At 43.3% G+C, this 22,426-nt stretch overlaps 1 protein-coding gene across 1 annotated transcript in view; it reads left to right on the top strand.

Annotated features, from left to right (window-relative positions):
* The first annotated feature begins 4,170 nt into the window (after positions 1–4,170).
* Positions 4,171–22,426, top strand: part of LOC147451924 (RNA-binding KH domain-containing protein) — a 31,091-nt gene continuing 12,835 nt past the window's right edge. The window contains exons 1-6 of the mRNA XM_086517803.1: positions 4,171–4,491; positions 4,783–4,859; positions 5,447–5,557; positions 5,648–5,716; positions 5,821–5,877; positions 5,981–6,019. Coding sequence (XP_086373929.1) covers positions 4,299–4,491; positions 4,783–4,859; positions 5,447–5,557; positions 5,648–5,716; positions 5,821–5,877; positions 5,981–6,019 — 546 coding nt within the window. The 5' untranslated portion in view covers positions 4,171–4,298. The remainder of the gene's footprint in view (positions 4,492–4,782; positions 4,860–5,446; positions 5,558–5,647; positions 5,717–5,820; positions 5,878–5,980; positions 6,020–22,426) is intronic.

Here is a 22,426-nt window from a genome sequence, read left to right as displayed (position 1 = left end):
GCACACTAGTTATGAACACAACCCCTTATCCTTTATGGCCAATGGTAAACATGTGCTTTTGCTTGGTGAGAACAATATACCATCTGCCCCTCTTATATGTACAGCCGAGCTTTCTATTTTACTTAAAGCAAATTTAATAGATGAAGTCTTTTTGTGTTACTGCTTGTCTCCAAGTCTTGTGAATTTCTCAAGAGCAAAGTGCTGTGAATTCTAGTAATGGTATGCAAAGTGCAATGAATTCTAATGATAAGCAAAGTGTTAACAATTCTAAAGAGCAAAGTGCTCTCAATTTTATTTCTATTGAGCAACGTGCAACTATTGTAAAACAAACATTACAAGAATTACAGGATTCTCCATCCTAGCATAACCCTAGTTTACTTTCTCCTTTTGCACGGCAAAAGCTGACTTACTTAAGTACTCACGGAGTATAGTGATGTATTCTCAAGTGATTTACCGCGGGGTTTACCCCCTGCACGTGATGTGCAACATGGCATAGATGTGTTGCCAGGCACTAAACCGGTGAGTAAACCACCTTATCGTATGAGTGCTAAAGAAGACAAGGAGGTTGAGAGTTAATTAGCTGACTACCTCGCCCGTGGTTTCATTAGACCTAGCACCAATTCTATTGGTAAAAAAGAAAGATGGTACTACGCGCATGTACGTAGATTGTCGCGGATTAAACGCTATAACCATCAAGAACAAGTATCCTTTGCCTCGAGTGGATGAGTTGTTTGATCAACTCCATAGAGCAAGATACTATAAAAAGATAGATCTTCGTTCAGGATACCACTAGGTGCGTATCCTTTTGCTAGATATCTCTAAAACTGCCTTTAGAACACGGTTCGGGCATTTTGAATTTTTGGTTATGTCTTTTGGTTTAACCAATGCTTTTATGACACTCATGGATAGTGTCTTACGTCCCTATCTTGGAAAATTTGTTGTGCATTTCCTTGATGACATTCTCATTTACAGTAAGACTGAAGATGAACACATAGAACACTTACGATTAGTATTCGAACAGCTACGAGCTCACGCTCTGTATGCTAAACAAAGCAAGTGGAATTTCTTTAAAACAGAGATACATTACCTCGGTCACGTGATCTCTTATTCTAGAATCAAGATGGACACTAACAAGGTCGCTGCCATTCTTTGATGGCCACATCCCAACACGGTTGAGGAGCTTCAAATATTCTTAGGCATGGCTGGATTTTATCGACAATATATTCGTGATTATGTCAAAAATTCATGTTCCTAGACGGATCAACTTAAAGCAAAAGGTAATACCTTTTCTTGGAAAAAAATGCAGTTTTGAAAAGCTCAAGGTAGCTATAGCCACTACTCCCATCCTAGCAATTGTTGACCCACTTAAGCCGTTTGTGGTAGAGACTGATGCTAGTGATAAAGCAATTGGTGCGATACTTGTCTAGGAGGGAAGACCTATAGCTTTTGAAAGTAAAAAATTAGATAGAGCTCAACAAAATTATTCTGTCTATGAGAGAGAGCTCTATGCCATAATTCATACTTTACGAAAGTGGCGACACTATTTATATGGTGCCGAGTTTGAAGTACTTTTTGACCATGAGAGTATAGAATGGTTTACTGCTCAAACCGACTTGAAGGGCCGTAAAGCTAGATGGGAAGAAATCCTTCAAGATTATGATTGTAAGCTACGATATTGCAAGGGGCAATATAATGTAGTAGCGGATGCACTAAGTGGGATGCTTCACATTAATTTACTTGCTTTCACGAAAATAAAGAGTGGATTTTTGGAGTCATTATGTGGTAAGTGTGCACAAGATCAATCATAGGCTAAAGTGTGGAGTGCGGTTTTAAAAAGGGATCCCTCACACTCACATGTCTCTGTACAGCCATATCAACATGTCTCTGCACGTGCAAATAAAAATTCCAACACACAGAGCTTCACCCCTACTCAGGAAGAGCTTAAGCGATGGAAGAATTTTTCCATTGATGATGGCTACTTACTCCACAAGGGTAGAGTATGTGTGCCAACTGACTGAGACACTAGGTGCCAAATCTTATTTGAGTGTCATGATAGTCCAAGTGTTGGTCATCTAGGTATTCATAAGACATATGCCTTAGTTCGACGGCAATTTTATTGGCCGGACTTACATCAAGATGTTCAAGAGTACGTACTAAACTGCCAACAGGTCATCTAGGTATTCATAAGACATATGCCTTAGTTCGACGGCAATTTTATTGGCCGGACTTACATCAGGATGTTCAAGAGTACGTACTAAACTGCCAACAGTGCCACGTTAATAAGGCAGAGTGCCTCAAGGTAGGTGGCCTTTACATCCTTTAGAGATTCCACAAGGTAAGCGAGAGAGTATCTCTATGGATTTTGTAGTAGGACTACCTACTACAAATTGTGGCCATGATGCCATATGGGTAATTGTAGACCGTCTCACAAAGATGGGTCGATTAATCTCCACTAAGACTACGATTAAGACACCAGAATTAACACGGCTATTTGTAGAGCATAAATGTAGACTCTACGGTCTTCCAGCTAGTATCGTTAGTGACAGAGATCGAAAGTTCAGTAATCACTTCTGGAGAGCTGCGTTTCAAAAGTTGGAAACTAAACTTAATCTAAGTACGACTGATCATCTAGAAACAGATGGTCAAACCGAAAGAGTTAATCAAGTGCTAAAGGATATGCTACGAGTGTACGTTAGCAAGAAGCAAACCAATTGGGAAGACTACTTACTTATATTGGAATTTGCTTATAATAGTTCAAAGCATGTGACTATAGGGTTTAGTCCATTTATGCTTTTATATGGATTTCAACTTAGATCACTCATTACGGAGGGGTTGGTTAAGGAGAAGATACAACAAGCGAAAGATTTTCTTCAAGACCATTTTGATATGCTTTGAGTTGCTAGACAGAACGTTAAGCAAAAATTAGATCAATATAAGCAGTATGCAGATGAGCATCGTCGTCTTGCTACTTTCAAAGAAGGAGACAAGGTTTTCCTCAAGGTTCCGGAGCATTCAGAAAGTCTGAAGATGGGAAAATTTGCTAAATTTTCACCACACTATTGTGAAACGTTTACCATTCTGAAACGTATAGGTCAAGTGGCCTATAAGTTAGCTCTTCCACAACACTCACGAGTTCATCCTGTTTTTCATGTTAGCCGTTTATGAAAACAGCTAGGACAGAATGATAATGTCATTGACACAGGTGTGTCAGTTGACCTTATCGAACCGCCAAGCATCCCTCACGAGCCTAAAAAGATTTTGGATTCTCATGAGCTTTGCAGCAGACATCATGTCAGATGACAGGTGTTGGTAAAATGGCTAGATAGACCTGAAGAAGGTTCTACATGGGATAATGTCTCTGCACTTAAGAAACGTTTTCCTATGTTCGTTTTCAAGGACGAAAATGATTTTCCAAGGGGGGGTAATGTAAGGACATGGGTCCTACGGGCAAGGCCATCGACACGATCGGACAGTGTGTACGCTAAGGGGAGGCTATAAGATAGCACGGTTGGGTGGAAAGTAGCACACGCATTACCACTACCCTTTCAATTGCATCTACAATCCATTACTAGTTCAAGATACCGGTCCCGAATCGATAGTATCCCCTCTCTATTCATGAGACCGATGAGTGATATTTGGACATAAAAGAGGCATATATTATAATTATAGAAGACCTATCCATGTTAATCCAAACGAATTTTGACCTTTTCGTAAGACAAAATGTCAACATAGAAAGTAGGACATTGGAAAATCCCTTCAACAACAAATGTGTTCTCTTGCTCGGTGACCTTGCCCAACTATTCCCAGTTTGTAATCACACACGGGAGCTTTGTAACACATGCCATATCACAAGCTCGATCCACTGGCTACTTGCAAATTTATACAAGATGTCATGCTTTGTAAGACATGCAACGGACCTTGAATCTCCAGTTCTTGACCATTATTTGTGAAAGAAAACCAGTCCTAGATGAGATCAATTGTACCTTGGGTGCATGTATTCTAAATGAACCAAACTGACATTACAAAACTTGAAATGAATGTTAATTTGCATATGCATGTTATATTCTATAGATGTTATATAGCAAGGTCCACCAAGCAAGACTAGCTTTGGTGAGTTAACAAACTCACCGTGCGAAAGCCCTGTTAGGCTCACCAAGTAATAATTCTCTCCACAATTCTTCACGTCCTGAGTTCGGAACTTCAATTCTTCTTCTCCTCTTCTGCCCCCCTCTTTCGCTCCAACTGTCGCAACCAGTCGAGAGAAGAGAGACAGCGAGGCGCACACCTCGTGACTAGAGATGGAAATGGGAGAGCAGGAGAAGGAGGTCCAGTACAATGCCCAGGGGAAGCGGAAGGGCAAGCACGACAAACCCAAACCTTGGGACACTCCCGATATCGACCACTGGAAAGTAGAGCCGTTTCAGCCTACTTGGAATGAAGGCGGCCTTTTAGAAGAGAGCTCCTTCTGCACGCTCTTCCCGCAGTATAGAGGTGCAACACGCTTTTGTCCTTCTCTGTCATCCCTATTGTGGTGTGAGAGTGCGTCTGTGCGTGCATGCTTTTATGGGGTTCGTCGCTAGTCGCATACTTTGGTGTATGCCAGTAGTTTGGCGAGGAACTTGTGTGGAGGCTTCAGACATTACAACATGCTTATTATGGTCAAAGAGCTTAGAGTAGTTTAAGCTGCTGGCATGGAGTTGCACCTTGAAGTGTTACAGAATGCTACAGACGTATTTTCTGCATGGGACTAAATATGTAGAGGAATTCTTGTTTTTCTTGCAGAAAAGTACTTGCAGGACGTCTGGCCCGTGGTCACAAAGACTTTAAAAGAGCATGGCATAGCTTGTAAGCTAAATCTAGTAATTCTCCATTCCCCTTTTCTCTTCCGCACTTTTCCTTCGAGCAAGCATATGCTTTCAATAATGGTTTGTAGTGTTTCGCTTCCTGGCAATGTCTTATTAATTCTTAATTGAAAAGACTCATAATTGTTGCTTGAGCCCAGAATTCCGTCATTCGCTGAAATTGCTAATTGTGGTTTGAACCTTGGAAATAACTGTCTGTCTTGTGGCTTGGTTAACTTTGGTCGCAATAAATTAAGTACTGCAGTCAACAAGACCAAGCATCTAATCAAATGCAATTACGTGACCTCCTTAATTGGACTCATGCTTAACAACAAGACGTTCTCTACCTGCAACAATATGCATTGGGTCTAGTTTCATGACATTTCTCAAATATTTAGGTGGTACAACCTATTAGGCATGTTGCAGTGGTGTAGCATAAATTTTTGAGGAAGATTGGGTTTAGAGAGCTGAGACACACAATAAGATACACTCTCCATGCTAGTGTTAGATATGAGCTTGGTGGCATCTCTAGTCACAGGTAATTATTGTTTGTATGACGTGGAGTCACAAAAGTATAGTTAATTGGTACAATGTGACGAAGACAGGTTGAGGGTTCGATGACTGTCTCAACCACTCGGAAAACACGTGATCCTTACATCATCATCAAAGCACGTGATCTTATTAAGCTTCTGTCTCGAAGCGTCCCTGCTCCTCAGGTGATTGATAATTTGCTGATTTCTGTTCTATAAATGTGCTCTTTTCTTTGCTCATTATACAGCTTCAATCTTGTGCCAAATCTTATCCAGGCCTTGAAGATACTAGATGATGAGATGCAATGTGACATAATCAAGATTGGGAATATGATCCGAAATAAGGTGCCCAGGATTGCAGCTTGTGCTTAGCATTCTAGAGCATTAGTAGCATACAACGTTGTAAGCTTCTTTGTGTTGCAACTTGACACTTTTAAACCATTTTACAGGAAAGATTTGTGAAAAGAAGGCAAAGATTGCTAGGGCCAAATGGGGCAACATTGAAGGTAAGTTTGAATAAAGGTTGCTATGAGATTGGAGAATTTTGAAACACTTGATTTGTATAGGGTTTTCTGTTTCAAATTTTATGGGTGGATGCCTTTATTTCAGGCAATAGAGCTTTTGACTGGCTGCTACATGCTGGTGCAGGTATTTTTCCATCTAATGTGATAGTGGAATATGGAAATCTAGGAGTGTACATGAAGAACATTGTCATTCCTGCAGATGCTTTTTGTCAATTTGAATCAAAATTCTCTCTCTTTTTGGAGATTAAAATTCATAAAGGAGAAAGAGACTGGGTGCAAAGCTAGATTGTGTTTGAAGGCATGTTGCCTACCATCTGCCAAAAAAAAGAAAAAGAAATGGAAATAAGATTACAACTTGTTGAAACAAAACTTAATATGAGTCATGAACATACACACAAAAATCTCGTACAAGTCCTATTGAAGGTTGAGGCTTCTTAGCATGACGATGCTTGGGTGCCGATTCTTTGGAACGTAGAGGACATTGTGATGAAGTATGGCTGGAAACATCCAAGGCATCCTCCTTCCATCTATATACTTTCTCTTTGTTGAGGAGTTAATTGGCTTCTGAAAGGTGCTATCTTTGGTTCTCTTAGGGAGCAAATCTGTTCAGTCCGTGGTTCCATGGTGGCAGCTTTTGTCTTTTTTGGTTCAGAGGTAACCTTGCCTTTTATCATGAGATAACCAACTGTCGTAGATTCCATAAGCTCATGCATGGCAGAGACTTGCTCGGAAAGGCAATAGTGAAGGTAATCCAACGGTGTACCCCTCACACTGACGTGTCAGAGATAAATTCTTTAAGAAAGAGACTGGTGGGTAAGTGTCCCAAAACCCCTTGTTGACTTTTGAAGATGTCGATGGAGATCATCTTCAAAATTACCCTTGTCAGCGATCAATTGCACTTTAATGGTAGGCATTAAATAACTTTGGGTAAAATTCGTTAATTCTTGTCAAGTCTTTGGAGGATAAGGCTTGGTTGAGCAATGTAATGTGCAGCGGAAGTGATTGATGGTGAATGCTCAGGTTGAGTGCTCAACACGTACTCAAGGTTCCTTTTACTTCATGAGATATGTGCAAAGACGAGAGAGAGGAGAGAATGATATTGTGAGTGAAAGAGAGAGAGAAAGGAGACCGACACCAGATGGGGTTCCAAATCCCCTTGGTATTTGCTTTAGATTGCACAAATGCTGATACAATGGTCCTAGTCTCTCCTAGATGTTGAGATGCTGATGGGATCTTGCTGTAGATGCTTGGATTGCGAGGCTAAAGGCTGAAAAATGAAAACGCTAGGGCTAATTGGTTTGGGGCTGCGATTTGACGATGAGGCTAGGGCTGAAATATGAAAACGCTGGCTGATCTGCTGTCTCGGGCTGAAATTGAAAACATTGGTACTGATGGTTGGATCTGTGATGATACGGTGAGGTTACGGCTGAAAACTGAAAACACTGACTGATCAGGTGCAAAAACGCTAGAGATGCTGAGGTAATGCGGGTAGTTGGTGCTGGTGTTGAGGGTACTAACTTATGCTTGAGAATTGAGCCCTAGGGTAACTTATATATGGAATTAAAGCTGGTCAGGCAATGCCACTAAAAACCCACGATTTCTTAAAATGTCAATTATTAATATGTTAATTAACTCACTTATAAGAGGTGTTTCAATGCAGATAAAGACATAGGCTGGAACACTCCACACCTTTCAAGGTGGTGTCAATACCGCAATGACCCGTAAAAGGTGGACAATGGCATTCAGTTAGAACCTTTTCTTCATCAAGTAGCCATCCCGTTTGGAATATCCCGCTACTACCTCCCCATTCTGTATCTGAGTGAATACATCTGAACAATCTAGATGTGTAGCATACTGATTGACCATGTCCTCGAAGCTCCTATAATGAATCGTGGAAATAGCCAAGACTAACGGCTTCTGGGACAAAGCATGTGCCTTCTGTCCCTATACATGGACAATTTGGAAGTGAAACTGTGACAAGATGTTAGCCCATCTCATCTGCTTTTCCGAAAGCTGCTTCTGTGACAAGAAGTAGCGTAAAGTCTGATGATCAGTGAAGACCGTAAAATCGGCTCCGAGTAGGTAATGTCGCCACTAAGTAAGAGCATGGATAACCGCCAAAAGCTCTTTCTCATAAATCTGTGTTGTCAATTCCGGCCTTGGAAACAATCGGCTTCCATAGGCAATGACATGGCCTACTTACATTAAGACCGCACTCAGTGTAACAAACTATTGACGCGTCAAAGCCTAAAGAATGGAGCCAACTTACAGATGTGGCCGAGGGGCCTAAACTGTCACAAAGTGATGACGTGGCTGCCCGAGAGCAGAAACCCTAACCCTAATTTCTACCAAAAACCCAAACTGTTGAAACCCTAATTTTGGAAACCCTAACCCTAAAACTGTAGAAACCCTAACTCTAACCCTAACCCTAACCCTAAGGGCAACATGGAGGTTTTCGAAAATTGCCCTGATTGATGACGTGGCAAGCTATACGGATTTCCGTGATTTACGCTGACAGCTTTTTGGCTTTGCTTTTGGACCAGAAGCTTTTGAGTTTTAAAGGCTTTTTGCTGAAACTGCTTTTCAGGCCATGGGCCTTTGAATATGAGGCTAGGGCTCATTCTCTGGCATGCTTCCTGGTGAAGGTGTAGAGTCTGGAGTACCGGCTTGTACTATGTCGATGCAATATAAAGAAATACCGAAAGGGGCGCCAAGGTTTGGGGCCACTACTCTCTAGGGTGGAATTCCGCCACTCCATGTCGCGTGTTGTCTCTCTCTCTCTCTTTCAGTTCAGTTGTTATTAAAGTGCTAAAAAGTATGTTCAGTCTGTTCTTTTCTATTGGCATGTGGTGCCCGTCTTGTGACAGTGGTATCGGAGCATCAGGCGTGTGCTTTTCTGAAAGCATACCGGTCCTACAAAAGAGCAGACAAAGCTATTGATGGAATTTTATTTGAGGTATCTTCGCACTCCAACCCGGACTTATTAGCCACTCCCGCCCTTACTTCATCGCGCATCGGGCGTGCTCCCGTCTTTACCGCTCATGTCTTACAGGGCATAAGCCATTAAGATCACTTGCAAAAGAAGGATCCAAGATTTGTTTCGAGTCACTGTTTTTCTCAGAGGTAGTGCCATGCAGATGTTGATAGCTACCAAGCAACACACTCCAAGTACTTGCTAGCTTTCAAGAAAAAAAAAAAAAAGTCTGAAGTTATATGGTTTCTAACATCTTCCTTCGGAGTGCAACTTCTCGCAGAGGGGTATCTTGAAATGCTTGCCCGGAAACCCTAGCAGATTATAACTTAAAGTTTCTCGACATCTCCTAGTAGATGTCTCTTCATGAGCAGATGACCTTGGAGATTTGGTGCGATTGCTATCTTGGGACTACCATCGCCACCAAAGCAACACTGTTTGTTCAAGAGCTGACGGACCATGCTGTGCTTGCCACGACCTATGGAAGAGACCTAACCCTAATTTTTGGTGTAGGTTTCAGGAAGGAAAGTCAGTCGAATTTTCGAGCTCGGCTAATGTCGAGATTGCTTTTTAAGTTTGAATTTTGTACGAGAATCTGTTTGATCTTGTTTGGTGATCTTGTTTGGAATTTGTTTGAAATGGATGGTATCTGTTTTGAACCCGTTTGGTGCTGATTTGAATTGTTTGACTCTGGTTTGATACTGGTTTCAATGATTGGTGATTTTACTCCTGGGTGGAGAAGTAAGAAATTATGTTTGAGAATGCTTGTTTATACTCATGGCCCAGACCCTTGTGGTTATTTGCGGGGGGAGTATTGAATGATTGAAAAGTGCTGTTTCTTTTTTTTACTCATGGCCCAGACCCTTGTGGTTATTTACGGGGGGAGTATTGTTGTTGTGACTCCCGGCCCGGACCTGGATGGTTATGCGGGAGGAGTATTAAGAAGTTTGAGCAGTGGTTACTCTCAGCACCTCCAAACGACGCAGGCTGCGGTCTGGGGGGCGTTTGGTTGTAAAAGGCCTCTATATCTCCCGGCTCGGACCTTTTTAGGTTATGCGGGAGGAGTGATGAGGGAGTCGTTGAATATCTCCCAGCCCGGACCTTATTAGGTTATGCGGGAGGAGTGTTCATCGGCGGCTTTATGTTTCTATGTGTTGTAACATGCATATGTAAGCATTTGTGTTGCATTGTGATGTGCCAACTACTGAATATTCCTAATTGGATGAGATTGCCTGGGTATGTAATTTTAGTGCATCAAGACATCCGTGGAAGATCAGTACGGTCTAGGTGTGATGGCTATTTTTACTACGCTGGAATATCAAGAGTTCCGATTTGGACGAAAGGAGAAGCCTTGATCAAAACAGCCGAAAGGAGAAGCTAACTCCTTGATCAAAAGAGCAGAAAGGAGAAGCTAACTTCTTAATAAAAAGAGCAAATTGATTGTCCCTTGGAATGACCCTCGGAAATTTTTGAGCTAACTTGAGTTGTTTTGCAGATATGCTGTAATCGCGGACGATTACTCTCTTTCAAGAAGGGGAGATATAACAAACTGCTGACGTGTCAAAGCCTAAAGAATGGAGCCAACTTACAGATGTGGCCGAGTGGCCTAAACTGTCACAAAGTGATGACGTGGCTGCCCGAGAGCAGAAACCCTAATCCTAATTTTTGCCAAAAACCCTAACTGTTGAAACCCTAATTCTGGAAATGTATGGATTCTAGGTACTAATCCTTAATTAAGTACTTATACTCATGATTAAGACTTAAGAAACTGGAACTGTACTTGAGACAAGATTTAGAAGACTCTGTGTTTGAATGATTGAATGTGTGATACAAGGGCTCCTTATATAGGAGACGAAGAGACATAAATGAAAAGACACGTCTCTTGGTGAAGAGACATGATGTAAGGTGCAGCGGAATGAATGTTGTATTTTCTCAATATGAGTGATCCATATTTGCTCAAGGTTCCTTTTAGTTCTTATGGAAGGGAGAGCCTTCTGTTCTTTATGGAGAGTGCTGTGATCACGAACAAAGTGGGTGGATATTGTGCGTGCAAGTGTATGAGACTGAGAGAAAGAGAGAAGAGAGATACGACCCTAGAGACGTAAAACCCTCCTCCGAAGGCCCCACTCTCGTCGGCGAGAGTGGTCTACTATTGATTGCACGAAGTGGTACAATGATGATGCGTGGAAACTGATGCAACTTGGGACTATGTTGGTGACGACGACGATGACCTAAGGGCTGAAATTTGCGACCTTCTAACTGCTGTCCACAAAACGCTATTGCTGAAAATCTGGGGCTGATTCGGGGCTGCTGAGAACGCTGATTTGGCTGCGTTTTTGGGAGGCTGAAATGGTGTGTATCTGCAGATGTCTATGGCTGAAGTTGCTGCTGTCCTTAATGCTGAAAATGGTGGTATATCTGCTGCAAATGAAGGCTGAAAACGCTGCTTATTTGCAGCTTTGATGGCGATCTTAAAAACGCTAGGTGTAGGGGATGCTGGCGATGAGAGGTTTGCTGAAAACGCCAAGGTGTAGGAGATGTTGGCAATGAGCAAAAACGCTAGGCTGAAGGGAATCGCCAAGGGAAGCTTGGAGATGTATGCTGAGAGAGGGGAGTACTTGCTGCCTGGGGCCTGTTGTGGTCGTTGCTCATCTGCCAAAGAGTGCTAGCTTTGGTTTGCTTATATATTTTCTTACCCAAATTGCCCTATCTACTTTTGTTGGGAAGTCACTTAATAAGTGAAAAATGTCAAAAATAGGGAAAATAGGCTAAAATCACTGGAAAATTCCCCCGACTGATTCTGATGGGAATGCTTATGATCATGCTATGTGCAACCAGAGGATATGCATCTACGCTAAGTTACTGGGCATGCACAGTCTACGATTAGACTCACAAAAAGTGCCAGATCACTTCTAATCTAGATTGACTGGACTAGACGGAAACCCTGTTATGGTGTAGCTTGTCCACGGACACATAGGGTTGGATGTGTGACGTGACATCCCTCCTTTTTAAAGTGAGGTACTCGTACCGAGCTGCATGGCTTCCTTGTAGTCTGCCAACAACTCTAGATAATCCTTGAAGAACTCTTCGTCTACCCACACCGCTTCATGGGTTCCTCGATCCTTGAACTTCAAAAAATATTGTCGCACTTGCTTCTTCGAACCATGGCGAAACCGATGCAACAACACTTGCTCCGGCTCCATTGCTTCAGCTTCAGCGATGATCTCCGGTTCTTCTTCTTCCGAAATGTCCTTTGGAGGTGTTGCCTGAAACACTTTCAACCAAGAAACATGGAAAACGTTGTGCATTGACCATGAGTTAGGCAACTGCAATTTCATTGAAACCTCATTTATCTTTGTAATGACTGGAAATGGACCATACATACGAAAAGACAACTTTGGACACTTCTTTCCAACTTGCTTAAGACGTTGCTTCATGATTCTTAAATACACCCAATCTCCTTCCTTGATCGAAACATCCTGACGATGCTTATTAGCCTGCCGTGAATAAGATTCCTGAGCCTTGCTTAGCCGAAGCTTCACACTCTCAGAAATCTCATCCAATGACTGACTTTCAGCATTGGCATCAGGCATTTGAGTGACCGAGCAAGTCAAAAGTGACTGGAACGGACGACCAAAAGCTGCCTCATACGGAGTCCGACCAATAGCAGAAGAAAAAGAGTCATTCAAAAGAGCTTGTACCAATGGAAGATAGAGCTCCCACTGAGACTGCTGATCATGCACATATGACTTTAAAACATCAAAAGCCAACTGATTGTAATTTCTGTTTGACCATCTGACCGAGGATGAAAAGCTAATGAAAAATTCAACTTAGTGCCAAAATTTTCAAAGAGTGCGCGCCAAAAATTGGACGTGAACTTAACATCCCTATCTGAAACAATTGACTTTGGCAAACCACAGAGGGGGTACCAATGCTTAATGAACAATCGTGCTACATCTTGTGCAGTAACTGTGGCTTTACAAGGAATCAACATGCAAAATTTGCTGAAACGATCAACAATTGTTAAACATTGAGTGTTCCTTGAATGCAAACTTGGTGGTAGGTTAGTCACAAAATCCATGGAGATATCCTAAAAAGGTCCATCGAGAATAGGTAGCGGAAGTAAGAGGCCTTGCTGCTTACTCCGAGGAGCTTTTACTTTTTGTCATATAGTGCACTGTGTGACATAACGAAACACATCTTTTCGCATTTTAGGCCAATAAAAAAATCGTTCAATGTTTTCCAATGTGGTGTTCATTCCCCTGTGCCCACCCATGAGAGAATCATGTGCATCATGCAATATGGTTGGCCTGAGAGAGGGCAACACACATAAACGGTGACGAAAAAACAATTCATCACAAATGAGATAGTTGCTTGGCCCTTGGGAAGCAAGAGCCTGCAACCAATGCTTACCAAACTCGGAATCCGCATACTGATTCTTCATGCTGTCAAAAGACGCACCCTGAATAGAAAATGTGGTTCTTGGCTCAAGAGCCAAAATCTGTCCTTTGCGACTCAACGCATCTGCCAAACAGGGTTAGCTTTTCCAGGCACATACTCAATCAAACCTCCAAATTGCTCAAAAAATTGTGACCACCGTGCTTGGCGATCACTCCAATGTGCACTAGGCATAGACTGGAGCCACTTGAGGGCTTGACGATCTGTGCGCACTGTAAACTCTCTACCATACAGAAAATGCTTCCAATGCTTAAGAGAGTGAATGACAGACAAAAGTCCTTATCATAAACTGAATAATTCTTTTCTGCACTATTGAGCTTCCGGCTAAGGAAAGGTATTGGACGACCATGTTGCTGAAGCACAGCGCCTATGGCAACATTGCTCGCATCCGTCCATTCCTCAAAGGGATTATCCCAAGAGACAAGAATAAAACACGGTGCTTCTGTCACCGCAACCTTGAGAGCTGCGAAAGCCTCAATGGCTACCTCGGGCAAGTCTACGTGCTGACGGCGAGTCTTTACCCCTTTCAAAACATCAATCATAGGTGCATCAATGCGTGCAAAATTCTCTATGTGCGAACTATATGCTTGACATAAACCAAGAAAAGAACGCACATCATATGTAGTTTTGGGCAAATCCCAATTACGAACCTGTTGCACCTTCGCGGGATCTAGCTTGACGCCTTGTGCAGAAATGATATAACGCAGATAAGTGACTTCAGTAAGAAAAAATTCAGACTTCTCAGCTGCAATGTACAAATGACACTCATCCAAACGAGTTAGTACCCTTTCAACATCTCTTTTATGTTGTTCCCACGATGCAAAAAAAAAGAGAATATTATCTAAAAAGATGAACACACATACCCCAACCATATCGTCAAAACGACCTACCATGAGACGATTGAATGTACCCACGACACGTGTCAATCCAAAAGGCATAACAATATACTCCCATTGCCCTCGCTCGGTGCGAAAGGCGGTCTTGAAAATGTCGCCTTTGAATACCCGAACCTGATGGTATCCACTTTTGAGATCGACCTTGCTGAAAACTTTTGCCCCATTGAGCCTATCGAGGATATGCTCAATGCGAGGCATCAAAAACTTGTTCTTGACGGTCATCTTGTTTAATGCCCTGTAATCAATACACAAACGAGACGAACCATCCTTCTTGCGAACAAACAAAATAGGAGCAGCAAAAGGACTTACACTAGGGCGTATGAATCCTCTAGCCACCAACTTCGTGAGTTGTCGCTCTAACTCTTCCTCCCGTGTCTTGTTCAATCGATAGGGAGCCTTATTGACAGGCTGTGCTCCCTCCATAAGCTCAATGCGATGATCCTTCGACCGCTCGGGTGGGAGACGAGGTGGAAGATCATCTTGCAAAAAGAGATGTTTAAACTTCGTAAACAACTCTGAATACTTACCTGGAGCCTGAATGCTCTGGGAAACTGGAGCAGCATAGATGAATGCCACTTGTGCTCCTCGTCATTCACGCTTTACTTGCACATGAGAGATGAGAGACAAAGAATGCAAGCCCTCCTCAGCACGAATGATGAGGGGGGAATCAGTTTGGGCAAGTAAAGTGAGAGTGTTAGCCTCGCAAATCAATGAGAGGGTTGAGTTCACGAAACCATCTTATGCCCAAAATCATATCACATCCTGAGAGAGGAGACACAAGAAATTTCCTTCTAAAAGAAGCTTGTTGAACGGTAAACATCACATCAAGGCACTCCTTCGTGATGAGAGAGTCCATACCAGGAGCGAAGCCAGAAACCTCGAGAGGAGATTTCTGACTAACCTCTAGGGGGGCTCTCTCAACAAGAGGGGGACTAATCACATCATGCATACTGCCTGGATCAAACAATATGATAAAACGCTGACCTTTTACATGACCATAACACTTCATGAGGGACTCATCAATATGTGTGTCAGAGTCAGGAGAAGATGCAAGTTGGTTTGTGATAGTGCTTGTGGTTGCTGTGGGTGCCTTTTGTTCTTTAGGTGGGACTGTCTTAGGACAGGCCTTCTTAATGTGCCCCTTGACGTGACATTGAAAACATCTACCTTCTTTAGCATAAATCACTTGTTCTTCAGCCGTGATGTATCCTCCTACAATTCCTTGTGAAGCTTTTTCATCAGGGGTTAGCTTAGGTTTTGCAGGTGCTTTAGCTTTACCCTTAGATTCATTATTAGAGTTTTTTTCCGAGGAATTAGAGGAAAAGGGACTAGAAGAATTACCATTCTTACCATTTTTACCGTTCTTACCATTCTGTGTGTTCTGAGAATTCTGAGAGGTCCCTTGAGAAGACTTGTTCTTCTTAGGCATTCCCTTGTTGTGCTTCATCTCTTGGGGGAGAGCGATCGCTACCGCCTTGTTGAGATCCGCGGGGTCAAAGACTTCGACATCAAACTTGATGTATTCGTCTAACCCAAAGAGAAAAGCCTCTTTGCGCTCATCATCCGATTTGCGTAATTGAGTGCCGAGCTGTAAAACACGGTTAGAAAACGACATGACTAGCATACCATGTTGCTTGAGATTGTGCCAATCCTCTTTCAGTTGTGCTAGGTACCGAGGTGGCATAAACCGCGCCTTGAGCTTGTCTTGGAAATCAGCCCAACTAAAGGAGAGGGGCGTGAATTCGTCGGCTTCCTCTAGGTGCGGGGCTAGCTGTGCCTCCTGCCATGCATGGTACCAATTGATGGCATCACAAGCAAGGTACATAGTTGCCGTCAAAACTTTGCTATTTCCTGTTTTCTTAGTTGTCGCAAAATATGCATTAAATTGATGCAACCAAGAATGAATAACCGTAGCGTCCATCTTACCATCATACTTACTGAAAGTCAACTTCTTGGTGACTGGGTTGTTGGAATCCGCATCGTGGCTTGCGCCACTTGAGGAACTCCCATGATCTTTGGTTGGTTCCGACTTCGAGGCTAGCACTTGTCGAAGCAATTCTTGAGTGCGTAGCTCTCTTTGAGCCTCTTGCTCGGCCTCCCTTTCTGCTTTTCGTTCGTTTCGTTCATCGCGCTCGCGTTCGAAAGCAAGGCGATTTGCTTCTTGTTGTGCCAACGCAACTCAATTCGCTTCCTGTTGTTGTATTGCATTTCTTTTATTTCGTTCTTCGCGCTCGCGGTCCAAAGCAATGCGAGTCGCTTCTTGTTGGGCCAGCGCAATGCGATTCGCTTCTTGTTGTGCCAGCGCCAGGCGAGTCGCTTCGCGATTCGCTCTTGTTGTGCCGCCATCATGTCCAACATCGACTTGACCATCATCTCCATGGGAGTTGGTACAACTTGTGGCGTAGATGGCGAAGGGGGAGGGTCGAAAAAATCTCCTGGTGGGGAAAATCGCCTCTCTCATGCTCATCACCTGTATGCGAAGTATCCATTCCGCTTTGGGTGACGACCATGCACTATGATCTTTGGTTCTTAAGTCCACGAGAAACTTGGGTTCTTGAGGTTCTTGAGGTTTTCTTTTGCTTGCAAACCGTGTTTGAGAAGGATCTTCTCTTCACCCGAGTTCTACTCCTTTCCGCGGGCGCATCCCTTGGCGGCCTTGCGCTCACACCAAGGTTGCTTTTTCCCACCTCATGTCGATTGGCCGGCCGCTAAGTGCACGGTCCGCTCTCAATGAGTGAAAAGAGACACAAGGGGAGGTTGGACAAGCCTTTCTTTCTTGGGATTCCTGTCACTCTTCAAAAACACGATTAGGAATCGACACGCCCAAGCGAACGCGCGACCGCAACAAGCAAAAAAATTCTTGTGATTCTTGTGGTTCTTTCCTTGAGTGATACAGAACACTGCCAAAGCTCTGGTACCAATGTAAGGTGCAACGGAATGAATGTTGTATTTTCTCAAGATGAGTGATCCAAATTTGCTCAAGGTTCCTTTTAGTTCTTATGGAAGGGAGAGCCTTCCGTTCTTTATGGAGTGCGCTGTGATCACGAACAAAGTGGGTGGATATTTTGCGTGCAAGTGTATGAGACTGAGAGAAAGAGAGAAGAGAGATACGACACCAGAGACATTGTAAAACGCTCCTCCAAGGCTCCACTCTCGTCGGCGAGAGTGGTCTACTATTGATTGCACGAAGTGGTACAATGATGATGCGTGGAAACTGATGCAACTTGGGACTATGTCGGTGACGACGACGGGGGCGACGACGATGACCTAAGGGCTGAAATTTGCTACCTTCTAACTGCTGTCCACAAAACGCTATTGCTGAAAATCTGGGGCTGCTGGGAATGCTGATCTGGCTGCGTTTTTGGGAGGCTGAAATGGTGTGTATTTGCATATGTCTATGGCTGAATTTGCTGCTGTCCTTAATGCTGAAAACGCTGGTATATCTGCTGCAAATGAAGGCTGAAAACGCTGCTTATTTGCAGCTTTGATGGCGATCTTGAAAACGCTAGGTGTAAGGGATGCTGGCGATGAGAGGTTTGCTGAAAACGCCAAGGTGGTAGGAGATGTTGGCGATGAGCAAAAACGCTAGGCTGAAGGGGATCGCCAAGGGAAGCTTGGAGATGTCTGCTGAGAGAGGGGAGTAGCTGCTGCCTGGGCCTGTTGTGGTCGTTGCTTATCTACCAAAGAGTGCTAGCTTTGGTTTGCTTATATATTTTCTTACCCAAATTGCCCTACCTACTTTTGTTGGGAAGTCACTTAAATTAATAAGTGAAAAATGTCAAAAATAGGGAAAATAGGCTAAAATCATTGGAAAATTCCCTTGATTGATTCTGATGGGAATGCTTATGATCATGCTGTGTGCAACCAGAGGATATGCATCTATACTAAGTGACTGGGCATGCACGGTCTACGAATAGACTCACATAAAGTGCCAGATCACTTCTAATCTAGACTGACTGGACTAGACGGAAACCCTGTTATGGTGTAGCTTGTCCACGGACACATAGGGTTGGATGTGTCACATGACACATGACTTTAGACGTAAAGACACATCCTTTCGGCGAAGAGTTGTAACCATTGGGCGAAGAGTCGCAACCGTAGAGCGAAGGGGTGTGACCAGTCGTCGAAGGAGTGTGGCTTTTGGCGAAGAGGCATGTCTCTTGGGTGAAGGGGTGTGACCATCCAAGCGCAGGGGTCCTCCTTGGCATGGCACTTCGCGTATCTGCATCAATGAGTAAGTATTGTAATGTAGTTAAGTCACAAACGTGACATTCCCTCCCATTTAAAATGAGAGCCCGTGTCAAAGAAATGATTTCTGATGTTGATAGAACTCTGGAAAAGCATTGAATCTTCGAAAATCTTCAATCTTTGAGTTATCTGAAACCTTTGTCTTTAACCTTTGCCTCTTGCGAAGCCTTTTTACTTTGACTGCTAAATCCCATGTCATTGCATTATTCGAAGACTTTTTAGAGGAATTTGGCATAATCAGGTTGACTGCAACAAGAGGTTGATCTTCAAAATTCTTCATACGATGTAAGACTTCTGGTTCAAAATCTTCGAGTAACTGCGAAATATTTGGGAAAGAGAAAATCTTCTCAAGGTACTCTTTAGATGGGGTAACTTCAACTTTAGTAATCACTAGAGAGTATTTTGACTTGAGACTGTAATCATCTTCCAAGAATGAATCCCAAAATTCTTTAGAATCATCTTCTGGAACTGTCACTTCATGACTTGCAATTGGCATATCATCATCCAGTAAAGAATCAAAGAAAGCATAGTCGTCTTCAGACTCGGAATTTGCAACTATCTTCTTATCTTTGTCTTCATCAATTGATTCATGAGAAGTTAATGAATTCAAAAAATCATCAATAATATTTGCATTTGTATCAGAAATCATATTCTCTTCATAATCCACTGTATCATGTCGCTTGACTAGTACATGTGAGGCTTGAATCACTCTTTCCGCATGAGAAAGCCCGTGTAAAGTCAATTCACGTCCATCTTTGAATAAATTGATAGTATGTCCTCGAAAGCTAATTGCTGGATCATATTGGAATAACCAATTCTGACCAAGAATCATGTCGTAATAAGATAAAGGCATGACTTCGAAATCCAATTATTCTGCATAAGTTTGAATCTCGAACTGCAATTGTCGAACTGTCTGATCACAAGGCAAAATGGATCCATCTGCTAATTCCACATCATATAAGTGAGATGTCTTTTGAGTTGGTAAACCAAGCTGTTGAACTATCTGAATGCTGACAAAATTATTTGAGCATCCGCTGTCCACCAAAATATTGATGGAGCGACCATTAATAGCTTCAAGAAGGCTCAAAACTTGCTTTGAGAGAGGCCCCAAAATTGAAGAATTGCATTGAGCATGCTTCATAAGAATAGTCGTATCCTTTGAGACTCGAATCGTATTGACCACAGATTTTCCTTTATTATTAGCAGAATCTGGTTGTTCAACATTCGATGATGTTACCGCGTTGGAATTTCTTTTCGAATTAGATGGATTTGGTTTCTTTGGACATTGATACCATCTATGGTCACCACTGCAAATTGTACATAATCCTTCCTTCTTTGAAGTCGAAGATCCATTTGACGAAGAGCCTTGCCGAGTATTGGAATGCCGATCTTGAGAAAAATCACGTCCTTTACCACGATCAAGTGGAGGAACATGTGAAGAAGATCTGTTTTCAGATTGTTGATCTTGAGAGTAGAATCTTGAAGCTGAATAAGGTTGCGTTGCTTGCTGTCTGAACTGGGACAGATGTTGCTTACTTTGGCTATAGCTGTCTCTGCGATCGCGCTGTGAAAAGCGAGCGCTATTTGAAGATCTGTCACCAGGGAGAAAATTCGGTGAAGGGCGTCGATTATCGCCAAGACGCTCCACATAGGCAATTACAGCATCCAAGGTGGTACGGTTGTATTTGTGCACATCGTCCTTCAGGTTGGGTTCAAGTCCGTCGATAAAGCTGTGAAGTTTATCTGAGGGACTAAGGGTCTCTATCTCCAGAGTTAGCCTTTGGAACTCTGTGATGTACACGGCCAAGGAACCTGTCTGGCTCAGGCGGCGAAGAGAGGACCGGGCATGAAAATCCGCATTGACAGGTCTGAACGCCTTGGGAATAGTACGCCGGAATTTATCCCAAGAAGCTGTGTGTTTACCATCAACAACCCGTTGTTGCCACCAAAGAAATGCTGTGTCCTTGAGCAGAGAACTAGCAAGTGCAACTTTTTTACTCTCGACCAAGTTTGTGTTCGATAAGTAAACCTCCATTTTGAATAGCCATTGGTCCAGCACGCGCTTGTCGCGGCGTCCAATGTATGGTTCCAACAATTTAACATCAAGCTTCTTCTTCTGTGCAGCATTAAAAATTTTATAAAGTAATTGAAGTTCGCGATTGTCTACCTCTTCAGTTGGGTCTGGTTCGTCCACTGAAGCTTCGGAAGAAGGTGTTGAAGATGCTGCATTAGTAGTTCGAGAAACAACAGGTCGACTTCGAGAAGTGTTTTTTGTGTGCATCTCATCCAAGCGAGTGTGAATTGATGCGAGGCTTATGGAAATTGTGGCCATCTACTCCTTAATAAGAGTAAGGGCATCGTCAGATTGACCACCTCCATCCTGAGAATTCGGCATGGTTACGCCTTAAAAGGAACTTGAACAGGTGCAAGTTGTGGGTCGGGAACAGGTTCTTCGGGAGGAAAAAGTTCGCGCTATGGAGTCGAGGAATCAGAAATAATTATCACGTCTGGCTATGAAAAATCGAGAATCTCAATAACTTCCGGTTTTGGAGTATCCAAAATAATTATGACTTCGGTGTAGTAGGAATTTCCGCGAGAACGCTGTTCGGAATCTCCTCTTTGTATGAAACTTAGGGGATGTCCACTTTGAATTCAACGTTTGCCATGGATACGGTGCCGATGGCGCACGGACGAGAGGAAGAGTGTGAGAGGAGGAACCACTGGGGGCCAAGGTGGCAAATGTGGAAACTCTCGCTAACTATCATGCTGGGTTCTTCACTTTTTTTAAGTAAGTTTAATTGAAGGGTTCAAGTGAAAAGGGGCATTCACATGGTTTTTAAACAATATGGGGTTGGGTGGCCACTTATAAAATTAAGGGCCTTGTGCTTAGCGTAAAAAAATGTATACGCTGCTGGTGTTTTAGTCTTTACGTAAGAAAGCCAGAGATCGTCAAAAACAGCGAGCGCATGAAGGGGCAGCCAGCGTTTGAATTCAGCGAGCGTTTCAACATGGGCAGCCCAGCGTTTGCAGAAAACTCAGCCCATTTGCGAGTCTCATGGCGCCAAGGGGTACCGCCAAGGTGAAGGGGTGCTGCTGGGTAGCGATCCTTGGGAAGGGGTGCAAACTCTTCAACTGAAGGGGCACTTCCAAGGAGTGCGAGCATTGGGAAGAGGTGGCAGCCTGCCGGCGTGGTACCCTTTCGCATGAAGGGGTGCGACCATGGGTTTGAAGGGGTACTACCCAAGGAAAGGGCGCTCGAAGAGGCTCCAATAGAAGTTGTCCCGAAAGTCACCGGGTACGCCACACACAAACTCTGGGTACGCCACACACTCGCACACACTGCTGTCCCGTTCTGTTTATGCTGCTTTTATATGCGTAGAATTAATCAGTTACCTCAGACCATCGGCGAAGAAGTTGAATTCCATCTTTCTTCTGCTTCCATGCAACTCCAGGAGAGGGTAGCGGCAAGTGTGAGGCTCACAACCTTTGGGTCCCAGGAAAAAAATTGCTCTAATACCACTGTATGGATTCTAGGTACTAATCCTTAATTAAGTACTTAAACTCATGATTAAGACTTAAGAAACTTGAATTGTACTCGAGACAAGACTTAGAAGACTCTGTGTTTGAATGATTGAATGTGTGATACAAGGGCTCCTTATATAGGAGACGAAGAGACAAAATGAAAAGACACGTCTCTTGGTGAAGAGACATGACTTTAGAGTAAAGACACATCCTTTCGGCGAAGAGCTGCAACCATTGGGCGAAGAGTCGCAATCGTAGAGCGAAGGGGTGTGACTAGTCGTCGAAGGAGTGTGGCTTTTGGCGAAGAGGCACGTCTCTTGGGCGAAGGGGTGTGACCATCCAAGCGCAGGGGTCCTCCTTGGCATGGCACTTCGCGTATCTGCATCAATGAGTAAGTATTGTAATGTAGTTAAGTCACAAACGTGACCGGAAACCC

This window comes from Adiantum capillus-veneris, chromosome 8 (assembly GCF_014529385.1).
Source record: "Adiantum capillus-veneris isolate H3 chromosome 8, ASM1452938v2, whole genome shotgun sequence".
NCBI lineage: Eukaryota > Viridiplantae > Streptophyta > Polypodiopsida > Polypodiales > Pteridaceae > Adiantum > Adiantum capillus-veneris.
Note: the sequence above shows the minus strand (reverse complement) of the source record. Positions and strands in the feature narration are given on the sequence as shown.